This window comes from Chrysochloris asiatica, unplaced genomic scaffold (assembly GCF_000296735.1).
Source record: "Chrysochloris asiatica unplaced genomic scaffold, ChrAsi1.0 scaffold00041, whole genome shotgun sequence".
Taxonomy (NCBI): Eukaryota; Metazoa; Chordata; class Mammalia; order Afrosoricida; family Chrysochloridae; genus Chrysochloris; species Chrysochloris asiatica.
The window spans coordinates 16,661,844-16,675,741 of NW_006408559.1; the positions used below are offsets into that span (position 1 = coordinate 16,661,844).

At 39.4% G+C, this 13,898-nt stretch overlaps 1 protein-coding gene across 1 annotated transcript; it reads left to right on the forward strand.

Moving 5' to 3' along the window:
• The first annotated feature begins 924 nt into the window (after positions 1-924).
• On the forward strand, positions 925-1,878 carry LOC102838810 (olfactory receptor-like protein OLF3-like). The gene has a single exon (XM_006861199.1). The coding sequence runs from the start codon at positions 925-927 to the stop codon at positions 1,876-1,878; it is 954 nt and encodes a 317-aa protein (XP_006861261.1).
• The last annotated feature ends 12,020 nt before the right edge of the window (positions 1,879-13,898 follow it).

Here is a 13,898-nt window from a genome sequence, read left to right on the forward strand (position 1 = left end):
TTTCATTGTTAATTATTCTACCTATCATTGTCACATATAATCCTCTTTTCTCTGAAATTTGAGCTAAATTGGCAAGTAAGTTGTTGTTGTTAAGAGTTGTTGAGTTGGTTCCCACTCATAGCAACCCTATATACTAGGTGCTGGTGTGGCACTGTAGGATAAGCACTGGACTACTAATTATGAGTTTGGCTGTTCAAATCTACCGGCTCCTCCTAGGAAACTCTATACAGGGTCTCTATGAGTTGTAACCAACTTGATGGCATTTGACAATAGTAACATAGTGGTTCCAAGGAGCAGCTGGTGGCTTTGAATCATTGACCTTGCTGTTGGCAGTCCAGTGCTTATTCTACAGCACCACACCAGGACTCCAGTGAATATGTTTACTATTGTTGTTGTTAAATGCCAATGACTCAGTTCTGACTCGTAGCCACCTTACATAGGGTTTCCAAGGAGCCGCTGATGAGTTTGAACCACCATCTTGTGGTTCAAACCCACCTTGCAGTCCAGCGCATTAACACGCAGCATCACACCAGGTGAAATGTGTTGTTAAGTGCCATCAAACCAGTTCTGACCTATAGCAACCCTGTATATGCTAACCTAAGAGCAGCTGGTAAGCTTGAACTACCAACCTTGCTGTTCCAACCGACTTTGCAGTTCAGTGCAGTAACCCACAGTGCCACATTTTTATTTGATTATCTGCAGACTTCAACTGAGTCTCCCTGAGATCTCATCAAGTTCTTCTGTGGTTACTGGGCTGTCTCCTCAGTGCAGAGTGGATGAAGTAAGTCATGGGATGAAGGCCATCATTGGGGCTTCATGAAGATCTGAACCACAGTGCAAGGACGCATAGAGTATGCTTTCTCATGGTTTTCTGATTCAACAGATCCTGTTATTTCGTACTCTCTCTACAGATGACATTTTTTAATGGGAGCAAATAACCAGACACGGGTGAGTGAATTTATTCTGCTCGGCCTGTCCAGTGACTGGGGCACACAGGTGTCACTCTTTGTCCTGTTCTTGGTCATGTACCTGCTGACAGTGCTGGGGAATGTTCTCATTGTTCTTCTCATCAGACTGGACAGCCGACTCCACACACCCATGTATTTCTTCCTCACCAACCTCTCCCTTGTAGATGTGTCTTATGCCACGAGCATCGTGCCTCAGCTGTTGGTCCATTTTCTTGTGGAACATAAAGCCATCCCATTCCTGAGTTGTGCAGCCCAGCTGTTTTTCTCCCTGGCCTTGGGAGGGAGTGAGTTTCTTCTACTGGCAGTAATGGCCTATGACCGGTACGTGGCTGTGTGTGACCCCCTGAGGTACTCGGCCATTATGCATGGCGGACTGTGCACTAAGCTGGCTGTGTCAGCCTGGGTCAGTGGCTCCATCAACTCTATAGTGCAGACCACCATCACCTTTCAGCTTCCCATGTGCACAAACAGGCAGATTGATCATATATCTTGTGAACTTCTAGCTGTGGTCAGGCTGGCCTGTGTGGACACATCCTCCAATGAGGTTGCCATCATGGTTTCCAGTATTGTCCTCCTGATGACGCCATTCTTCCTAGTTCTCTTGTCCTACATCCGGATCATCTCCACCATCCTGAAGATCCAGTCCACAGAGGGAAGGCAGAAAGCCTTCCACACGTGTGCCTCTCATCTCACAGTGGTAGCGCTGTGCTACGGCATGGCCATTTTCACTTACATCCAGCCTCGCTCCAGCCCCTCGGTCCTCCAGGAGAAGCTGATCTCACTCTTCTATGCCATTCTAACACCCATGCTCAACCCCATGATCTACAGTCTGAGGAACAAGGAGGTGAAGGGCGCCTGGCAGAAGCTCTTAGGACAATTCTCTGGATTAACATCAAAACTGGCAACTTGATGAGTCATGGGCATCACACAGACAAAAAAGTCGTATTTCTCTGTTCCCCACCAGCTGAGACATGACAGGTGTAGACTGCATCTCCCTGGCTACCATGAAGAAGATGATCTAACATGTGCTGTGATGTTAGGTGGGAGCCTGTTTTGTGAACCTAATTGCTGTTCTGTTAGATCATCCCTCATTTACTCAAGTATTGAAGCAAACAAACAAACAAAAAACCCACCTCTTTTATTATTTTAAGTTACTACATTATTTGTAATATTGGACCTATTCATGGATCTAGCTTTGGACCACTAGTTTGTATTCAACCACAATTTGTAAACATTAATGGTGTTTCCATTCGGAGCAGAATGACTTTTCATGTATATTCCCAATGTGTATGCTCACAGTCCATGACTGTGTAAGTCACAATTGAAACAGTATGACTAGACTGCTCTGACAAAGGCGGACTAAGGTGTTTGTTTTTTGTTTTTGTTTTTGTTCCTGAAGGATCTACTACATGTGAACATGAGTATTGTTTTTGAGTTATTAAGGTCATTCATTCAGTAGAGAAATACCCATGAAACATCTAATTTTATCCTAATGAGAATACAACTAGAGCTTGCTTGTACACAATGACTGTGTTGGCCAAGGCAAAGTTGAGATTCAATTATTGATAAGCAGCATCTGAACAGATTGAGAAGAAAATTATTGCATATGTGAGGTAATAACAAGAACAAAAAATGTTAAAGCTATCACATCGTTGCAATATCAGCAAACCCTTTCTCTAAAAGTTGGAAGCAAAATAAGCAAATGAATAATGAAGTAAATAGAATGTCAAGGATGAAGTTAATGTAAGAATTGACCTACTCCTTTAGCTAGTCAATGAAATATACTATTTTCAATGTGTTTTGAGGAATCAGAATGGGTTAACCAACTGTTCAGATGGCATCTTCAGGTCTCTATTTTAAGAGGCTTAAAACCACCCTGGTGGCGCCGTGGCCTTCAAGGAGCACTCTGGCTGCACTTCTTCCAAAACAGATCTATTGGTTCTTTTGGCAGTCCGTGGCACTTTCAGTATCTAAGGGACCTGAAAGAAGGGTTGTTGCTGTTGTGACGTGTTGTTGAGTCAGTTCTGACTCATAGCAACCTTGTATAGGGTTTCCAAGGAGTAGCTGGTGGATTTGAACCAAAGAAGTCTGGCGCTTATCCTACAGCACAAATCTCTAAAAAATAGAGTTCTGATAATAAGACAACAAGAAACATTCATTCTCTGTGGGGAGACAGAGCCTCTATTATGGAAGTTCTGCTATGCTCATATCCTAGTCCCCAATTCCTCGGGACGTCACCTCTTTTTGCAAAGTGTCCTTACAGAAGTAATTAGTTCAGTTAACACAAGATCACACTGCAATAGGATGGTTCCTAATCCAATTTGACTGTTGTCCTTCTAAGAAGAGGACAAGTGGCACACAGACACAAAGAAGACAGTCCTGTCATGATGGTGAGTAATGCTGCCACAAATCACAGAATGCCGGAAGTATCAGATGCTGAAAGAGTTAAAGAAGGGCTCCTCTCCTAGAGACTTCATGGAGAATAGGGCTCTGTGAACACCTTAATTCTGCACTTCTAGTCTCTGGAATTGTGAGAAAATAAATTTCTGTTGTTTTGAGCCACCTGATTTCTGATACTTTTTTACAGCAGCTCTAGGTAATAAATACAGCTACAGCAGGTAAAAATCGTTTCTAGGGAGGGAATACACAGGAAAAGCATCTTAGATGTAGGAATGATTTGTGGTCCTCTAAGAGCCACAACATCTATCAGACATACAGTGTGTCTGTGATATTCAAATGCCCCAGTGGTGGGTGATGAGGAAAACAATGTTTAGAAAGGTTCCTTGCAGGGACAATAATGAAGAAAAGATTGACAAGTACTGCATTATGAGTAGAGGAATAGTGGTTTTTGTACAAACTCCAGTGAATCACGGCACAGGGGACACAGGTTAATTAACATGGACCTATGGGACTTAAAGGAGTCCTGGAGTGGGGCTGTGGGTTAATGTGCCAGACTGCAAAGCCATTTGAACTGCAAGGTTGGTGGTTCAAACTCACCAGCTGCTCCTCGGAAACCCTATACAGGGTCGCTATGGGTCGGAACCAACTCCGCGGCACTGAACAACAATAATGGGACTTAGAAAGGAGCTCTGGTAGCGTAGTGGTTATGAGTCGGGATGCCAACCTTAAGGTCAGCAGTTTGAAACTACCAGCGGTTCCGCATGAGAAAGTTGAGGCATTTCTGCTTCCGTATAGATTTACAGCCTCGGAAACACTGTGCAGGGTCACTGTGAGTTGGAACCAATTCCACGGTACTTAACAACAACATGGGACTTAGAATTCTGTTTCCTAATGTACTTGTCTTGGACCTTGTCCACTTTGACTTACTCTGCCAACCTGTCTCCTCCTGGTCAAATTGGTCCCCAAGTTTCTCCATCCCAGGATGACATTAATTCTAAATCTCGGTTTCACCCTAGGCAGCATCTTCAGGAGTGTCCAACATCTCTCACAAAGTCTATTGCAGAGCAAGCTGTGCTTGAGGACTCCCTCTATGTTTACCTGGGGACCAAGGTTGCACTTTAGAATCACACAAGAAGTGTGATTCTAACACAATACTGGTGCCCATCTACAGAGATTCTAATTTAATTGGTTTTCCAGGAGACTAGTGACCTCCTGGATGAAGAGATTCACTACTAGCCAAAGAGATTGGTGGTTCAAACCCACCTGAAAGTGCCCCTGAAGAAACCTCTAGCAATCTGCTTCCAAAGGTCACAGCCTGGAAAACCCAATCAAGCAGTAATTTGTTTTCAAACTGACATCTTTACTCTTCAACACTTTACAGAGGTCTGTGTAACAGATTCGATTAATGCAATACATCGTTTGATTTCTGGACTGCTGCCTTCTTGAGTGTTGGTGGTCGATTGAGCAAAATTAAGTCTTTGACAACTTTAATCTTTTCTCTAATTATATGGGTGTTGTTTATCAGTCCATTGGTGAGAATTGTTGTTTTCCTTACATTGAGGTATAGCCCATACAGAAGGCTGTGGTCTTTGATCTTCATCAGTAAGTATTTCAAGTCCTCTTCACTTTCAGCAAACAAGCTTGTGTCATCTGTATATTGCAAATTGTTCGTGAGTCTTCCTCCAATCCTGATGTCATGTTCTTCTTCTTATAATCCAGTCTCTCAGATTATTTGTTCATCATGCATATTAAACAAACATAGTGAAAGCAAACAATCCTGGCACACACCTTTCCTAATTTTAAACCATTCAGTGTTCCCTTGTTCTGTTTGAACAACTTCCTTTTTGTATATATACAGGTTTCTCATTAGCACAATTAAAAGTTCAGAATACTCATTCTCTGTATTGTTGTCCACAGTTTGTCATGATCCATACAATTGAAAGCCTTTGTATAGTCAATAAAGCACAGGCAAACATCTTTCTTGTACTCTCTACTTTCAGTCAAGATCCATCTGATTTCATCAATGATATCCCCCATTCCACGTCCTCCTTTGAATTCAGTTTGAACCTCCAGAAGTTTTCTGCCAATGTATGGTTGCAGCTATTTTTTGAATTATCTTTAGCAAAAATTTCCTTGCATGCGATATTAATGATATTGTCCAATGATTTCCAAATTCCTTTGGAATGGGAACAAGTACAGATCTCTTCCAGTCATTTGGCCAGGTAGTGAGTGGTCTTCCAAATTTCTTGGCAGAGATGAGTGAGTGTCTGCAGTGTTGCATCAGTCTGTTGAAAGATTTTATTTTGTATTCCATCAATTTCTTGCACCTCGTTCTTTGCTAATACCTTCAATGTACCTTGGACTTCTTCTTTCAGGATCATTGACTCTTGATCATATGCCACCTCTTGAAATAGTTGAATATCGACTGTTTCTTTTTGGTACAGTGACTGTGTGTTCCTTCCATCTTCTTTGGATGCATTCTGTATCATTCAATATTTTGGCCATAGAATCTTTCACTATTTCAAGTCAAGGCTTGAATTTTTTTTTTATTCAGTTCCCTCTGCTTGAGAAATGCTGAACATGTTCTTCCTTTTTGGTTTTCTAACTCCAGGTCTTTGCACATTTCATTATAATATTTGACCTTTTCTTCTTGAGCTACTCTTTGAAATTTTATATTCATCTCTTTTACCTGATCACTCCTTCCATTTGCTTTAGCATCTTTACAATGGAGAGCAAGTTTCAGAGTCTCTTCTGATGTCCATTTTGGTCTTTTCCTCCTTTCTTGTCTTCTTAATGACCTTTTGCTTTCTTCCTTTATGATATTCTTGATGTCATTCCACAACTCTTCTGATCTTTGGTCTTCAGTGTTTAATACATCCTATCTGTTCTTCAGATGATCTCTAAAACATGTGAGATATGTTCAAGGTCATATCTTGACTCCTGTGTACTTGTTTTAATTTTCTTATGCTTCAGCCTGGACTTGCATATGGGTAATTGATGGTCTGTTCGACACTCTGCCCCTGGTCTTATTTTGGATGATGATATGGAACTTTTCCACCATCTGTTTGCACAGATGTAGTCAATCTGATTTCTGTGTAGTCCATCTGGTGAGGTTCAGGTGTAAAATCATCTTTTATGTTGCTCAAAAAATGTATTTGCAATGAAGTCAACACATCTTGATTGCAATAAAATGCAGTGTTCAGTAATAATGTGAACAGTTGTATCTGACAAATTAGTAGATAGCATAAATGAAAAGGACAAATTCCTAGAAAGGCACAAAGTATCAAAATTGATTCACTCAATTTTTGGTTTCATTTTTGTTCTTTTCTTCTTTTTCTAGTATCTACTTCTAATCTGTATTATTGCTTGACTTCTGTTTGATTTTTAATTGGTTTCCTTTTTTCCCCCTATTCTTTTAAGAAGGAAAGTTAACTTACTAATTTGCGATCTTTCTTCCTGCTTTAACGTAAGCATTTACAGCTATAAATTGCCCTCTAAGCACTATTTTGGCTGCATTTCATATGTTTTGGTGTGTTCTTTTGATTCATCTCCAAACATTTTCTAAGTGTGTTGTTTTGTTTTGATTCATTTCAAAATGTTTTCTAATTCTTCTCAGTCCATTAGTTACATAAGAGTATGTGTTTTACCATTAAGTTATTTATGAAGTTTCCAAATTCATCTTTAATTTCATTCCATTTCAGTCACAAAATATACCTTGTATGACCTCAATCCATTTAAATTTTTTTAGGCCTGTTTTATGACTTCACACTTCTAAAATCTATCCTTGATTATTTTCATGAGCACTTCAGAAATACTTGTTCTGCTGTTGTTTTAAGAATGTTTGGTTAGTTTAGTTGATTTGTAGGACTTTTCAACTTTTCTGTTTCATACTGACCATCTTCCTTTTTGCTCTACCCGTTATTAAAAGTGAGGTATTGAAGTTTCTAACTATTATTTTGAATCATTTCCCTGTAAGTTCTATCTACATTTTCTTTATGTATTTAAGGGTTCTATGTTAGGTGAGTATATGTTTATCTCCTTTAACTCTGGCATACTTCCCTGTATCTTCACCAATCTTCATCATTCTACTGCCAACTTCCCTCTTCTTGTTTATTGTCTTCCTCCTTCTTTTGTATTATCCATCTCATTACCCAGATTTCTTCATATCTTTGTTGACTGCCTGAATGTTTTCCTTGGTGAAGTGTCTGTTCATGTCTTGTGCCCATTTTTTAATTGGATTGTTTGTCTTTTACTTGTAGTTTCCTATAAATTTTAGAGATTAGTCCCTTGTCTGGTGTGTCATTGCATAAAACTTTCCCCCAGTCTGTTGGCTCCCATTTTACTCTTTCAGCAAAATCTTTTGATGCACATAAGGGTCTAATTTTTAGGAGGTCCCAGTCATCTATTTTGTCTTCTGTAGTTTGTGTGAATTTAGTAATGTTTGATATGTATTATGGCCCTTAAGGTTGTCCCTATTTTTTCACTGATGATCTTTATAGTTTTAGGTTTTACATTTAGGTCTTTAATCCATGTTGAGTTTGTTTTTGAATATGGTGTGAGATATGGGCTTAGCTTCATTATTCTGCAAATGGATTTCTAGTTTTGCCCCGCACCATTTGTCGAAGAGACTCTCTTCCACATTTAATGTGTTATGGTCCTTTGTCAAAGATTAGCTGACTGCATGTGGAGGGATTCACTTCTGAGTTCTCAATTTTGGGCCATTTATGTATGTATCTTTTGTTGTACCAATACAAGGCTGCTTTGACCACTGTGGGCTGTGTAGTAAATGTTGAGATCAGGAAGCGAGAGTCATACAGCTTTGTTCTTCTTCTTACACAGTGTTTTGCTTATCTAAGGAAATCAAGAAAATTTCTTTAAAATAAATTTTCATGACAGAAAACTTTACAGAGATGCAAGTTTAGTAAGTGCTATCATCAAGTACCAAGTGCTATCTAATTATTATTCAAGTGTGATCTAATTACTCAAGTACTCTGTAAGTACAATATAAGAATTCACCATGACATTCACAAAGTGCTTGATAAGTCCTATTGTTGGAGGTCAAATAAGACTCAAATTTATGAGAACCTGTGAGCAGTTAGAAACTCATAAGATGATACATCAGTGGAAGGAGATACTGTGGGTTTGAACAACACCTTGCTGTTTCTTAACGCTTCTTGTTTTTTGAGATGAATGGACATAGTCCTCTGGTGCATGAATAAGGAACTTAGGAACAGGCGTCAGTTTGTGGAAAGATGGTAATTTTGCTGTTAGAAAAATCTTCATGAAATTATGTGATGTGAGGCTGACCTAGTGGTTCAACACCAGCTGCTCTTAGGGAGAAAGATGAGGCAGTCTGCTTCCGTAAAGATTTACAGTCAAGGAAACTCTATAGAGAGGTTCTACTCTGCCCTGTAGGCTGCTGTGAGTCAGAAAGTCCATTCGATGCACTGGGTTGTTTTGGTTTGGAAGACAGAATAAATGCAGATATCATTGGGCTCAGCTCTCCACTGTCAGTAGAAGGCAGACAACTAGGCTTACATATTGACAAGACAATGCTGGCTTTGTTCCAATTAGAAAAACGTGTTCCTTCTGTGTATGCCATCTAGTGAAAGACGTGTGTATGTTGTTGTTGTTGTGAAGTGCTGTTGAGTGAATTCCGACCCATAGCAACACTGTATAGGGTTTCCAAGGAGCTACTGGTGAGCTTGAACCACCAACCTTGCAGATCAAACTGATTTTGCAATGTAGTGCCACATCAGAAGTCCTGTTTTATGTTTTTTAATGTTTGCAATGAAGAACTCATTTCTTGTTATTAAGTGCCATCAAGTCGGTTGTTGTTGTTAAGTGCCATCAAGTCGGTTCCGACACATAGCGACCCTGTACAGGGTTTCCGAGGAGCGGCTGGTGAGCTTGAACCGCAAACCTTGCAGTTCAAACGGCTTTGCAGTCTGGCGCATTAACCCACAGCACCACACCAGGATTCCATTAGCCTTGCAAAAGTCTATCATGTGCTTTCCAGCATCATTTCTATCACTAGTCCATATTTTCTAACTACCAATCCTTCCTCTTTGTTTTCAACCTCTGCATTCCAATCACCAGTAATTATTATACATTCTGATTACATGTTTGATTAATTTCAAACTGAAGAATTTCATAGAATTATTCAATTTCATCATCACTGGCTTTAGTGTTGGTGTGGGGAACATCTGGCCAGCAGGCTGTCTAATGCCTACAAAATCATTTGGTCTGGCCCTGCCAAGGCAACTGCAGTTTTCAGCCATGACATTAGGGTGAGTTAATTACATGTATGACCAAATTTAATTTTGTAGGTTAATTTTTCAGTTGATAATTTTATATGGCCAGCAAATGACGTTATGAATTTGGGCAGAGAAAAGGTTCCCCACCTTTTCTTTAGTGACTGGTGCATACATCTGAGTAATAGTGGTACAAAATTGTCTTCCTTGTAGGCATATCAATATTATTCTATCACAGACAGCATTATACTTCAAGATAGATCTTGAAATGTTCTTTTTGATGATGACTGTGACACCATTCCTCTTCAATTTGTCATTTATCATAGTAAATCATATAATTGTTAGATTCAAAATGGCCAATACCAGTCCACAAAAGTCAAATTGACTACATCTGTGGAAAGAGAAGAAGCTCTGGTAGTGTAAGAATTATGGTTGAGCTGCTAACCTCAAGGTCAGCAGTTTGAAACTGCCAGCTGTTCTGTGGGAGAAATATGAGGCTTTACCTTGTCTATATTCAAAAGTAAGTTTTAGAGTGTTTTCTGACATCCTTCTTGGTCCCTTCTTTCTGTTCTTTCTTTTCAACGACTTACTGCTTTCCTCATGTAGGATTTTCTTGATGTCATTCCACAACTCTTCTGGACTTCCCTTACTAGTACTCAGTGTTTCAAGTCTTCTCTTGAGATGGTCTTTAAATTCAGGTGCAATATGTTCAAGGTTATATTTTGGCTCTGATGAACCACTTTCAATGTCCCACTGTAAGCACCTGACCTTCTTTTGGTTGATGATATTGAGCTTCTCCATCATCTCGTAGTCAATTTGATTCTTATGTATTCAACCTGATAAAGTCCATGTATATAGTCACCATTTAAGTTATTGACAAAGATATTTGCAATAAATTAGTCATTAGGCTTGCAGAACGTTATGTGATCTCACCATCCTTTCAATCACCATGGCCACATTTTCCAACTACTCATCCTTCCTCTTTGTTTCCAACTCCTGCAATCCAATCACCAGTAATTATTAATGCCTCTTGATTTCCTATTTGATCAATTTCAGGTTTCTTCAATGATTTCACCATAGCGGTTGGTGCGAACATTTAATGGTAGTAGTATTAACTGGTCTTCTTTGTAGGTTTGTGGATATTATTGTATCACAGTCAGAACTGTACTTGAATCTTAAAATGCCATTTTTCATAATGACTGTGACACCATTCCTCTTCAGTTTCTCATTCCTGGCATAGTAAACCATGATTGTCCATTTCAAAGCGGCCAATACCAACCTAGTTCACTTACTACTTATTGCTTAGGATATCAATCTTTATGAGTTCCATTTTGTTTCTGTAACTTACAAATTTTCTAGATTCATACTTTGTGCATTCCACATTCTGATTATCACTGGATGTTTTCCTCTGTGTCTTCTCTTTGTGAACTGTGCCCCATCATCAAATGATGGTCCCAAATGTTTTGCTCCATCTACATCATTGAGATCTACTCTACTTTGAAGAGGCAGCTCTTCCCAGTCGTATCTTGAGTGCTTTCCAACCTGAGGGGCTCATTTTCTGGCACCTTATCAGGTAATGTTCTTCTGGTGTTCTTAAGATTTTCAGTGGCTAACCTTTCAGAAGTGGTCTGCCTTTTTATGGAAGATCTCCTGAAAACTGTCCACCCTGGGTGACCATGCTGGCGTTTATAATACCAGTGGCATAGCAGCACAGCAGCATACATGTCTCCACAGTGTGACAAACAGACAGATGAGTGGTAGGTAGGTACCATTAATAGACTACAAGGGAAAACTACAGAGTAGGTGAAAATATTTCTGAAATATGTAAATGACACATATAAAGAATGAAGATAAGTTAGAAAATGGTTTTTGAACACACACCTGTTAAATGCAAAATGGAATAGTCAAATGACCAATGAATGAGTATTTGAAACAATAAACAACCTCATTAGTGATCAGGGAAAAGTAAAAAAAAAAGTCACAATAAAGTACCAATGCAATCATCATAATGACTACAATGAAAAAGACAAGCAATAGCATGGGTAGAAAAAGGCTGAGGAAACGGAGAACCCTTATTGACAGCTGGCGGAACAACTTCTTTGGCAAACTGTTGGACAATGTTAGCTAACACTCATTGTGTATGTAACCCGGGATACGGTAATTCTACTGTTCGGCAATCAAAAAGGATACATAGATGTACCAACTGGTGTGTATTTGTGTGTGTGTGTTCACAGCATTGTTGTTTTTAATAGCCAAACAAGACACAACCGAAATGCTTGTCAACATAATAGAGATATAATGCGTATGACATACACACAATGGAATATGATACAGTAGATACACACATAGATAAAGTGCATGATCCAAAGACACACATCACAATACTCTATTCAGATAACATTTGAAAACAGAAAAAAATTAGTCAGAGTTATTACAACTGGATTTTACAATTTGGCTTGACAGATACAAATAGGCATAGGGTTCAATGAGATGCTTAAAGGGAACTGTATATTTCGTCAGTATTTGCCGAATATGAGGGTAGACATCAAGAGACGAAAATAGTTCAATGCCTTGGCATACTCAAAAGGAGTCTAACAATAGCCAGACCGAATGCCATTAAGTTCTACAAACAGTCAGCTCTGTGGAATATTTGATCACTGCTCTCCTACACTTTGGCTGTTACATTACCTGAGCTAGTCTTCAAATGCTTCCATAGATGGTTTATGATTAATGGGCACTCATGATTAATTATGAGTTCACAGAAAGTTGTGGCAAAGTTATAACTTCTTTAAAGTGAAATTTCAACCCAGGAGAATATCTTCTGGTGAATGGGGGTTTGGGATTCTTTTTTCCTGTTTCTGGATTATAAAGAAGTCAATTCTCACTTGTAAATTCTATTAAAGTTTAAGGTGAGAGAATGACCGTACAATGAAGGTGAAAAAGCTTAACAAGCACTCCCTAATTGGCCTGTAGAGACTTCATCTCTGAGGGCAAAGACAAGACTTCTTCCAAACCTCTTGTACTCAGCAGCTCTCCTCTCTTCCTGGGCAATGGTGGCCTGCCTCCTGGAGGTAAGCCTTCATCTTCAGAGTTAGCTCGGAGCTTACTTAGGTCTATGAGCTATGACACTGGGGTTCTATGAAGTCCCAACCTCTCTACACTTGTAGACTCAGGTGACAAACATACTGAATTTGGTCACTGGAGATATGCCTGTCCATTTGGTTATAGGAAAATACAGTTTGAATAGCCCAGACAAGGAGAATGCTCTTTTGGACACCTCTGAGAAGAGCTGCAACTCATGGGGAGCTCTAGATACTGTCACTGGGGTCCCAGGTGAAGCTGCATCCCACCTCTTCCCACAACACTCCACTGTCCCCCAGAGCACCCCACCTATCCCATAGCATCCACAAGTTCCTTGATATCTGGACAGGAAGACAGATTTGTGCTAACAGTTCATTTCTAAATGATGATGGTCAGAAGACAAGTTCATATGAATAACCTACTTTAAGCTTTCTGTGGTTCCAAACATTGTGTATGTGTGTGTGTGTGTGTGTGTGTGTGAGAGAGAGAGAGAGAGAGAGAGAGAGAGAGAGAGAGAGAGAAAGTGGGGGTAGAGGGGGAGAGAGCAACATAACAAATTAACATTTTTGGGAAATCTCAAGTTTCCTGTGTGGCATTAGTTTTCTTTTGAGAAGTAGCCTTGTGATGTGTAGGAAACTTGAATCACAGTTTTAGGGGGAAAAAAAGTTGGGCAGAAATATCTTTTATCATTGCTATTATTCTGTTTTGACACCACCATCTTGCTTTTGACTATGAAAAAATGTGTTTCTATTGTACAAGAAAACAGTTGAAATTCAACAATTTCTACACGTAATGTTCAGTGACATTGGCTACAATCTTTCCATTGCGTCAGCATTCCTAGTTCTGTTCTGATTGTTCCACTTCCATTAATTTAGTCTCACTACCCCCATCTTTCTCATGTGTGCTAAGAGTAACTGCTAACCTTTGCATCTCATGAATGTGTGTGTGTATGAAAATTTTATTGCCCTTTGGATGAAAGTTTACAGACCAAAGTCATTTTCCATTCAACAATGTAGACAAATTGTACAACAACATAAACAGTTTGTACAACAATGTAGACAAATTGTAAAACAACATAGACAATTTTTACAACAACATAAACAATTTGTACAACATAGACAATTTGTACAACAACGTAGACAATTTGTACAACAACATAAACAATTTGTACAACAATGTAGACAATTTGTACAAC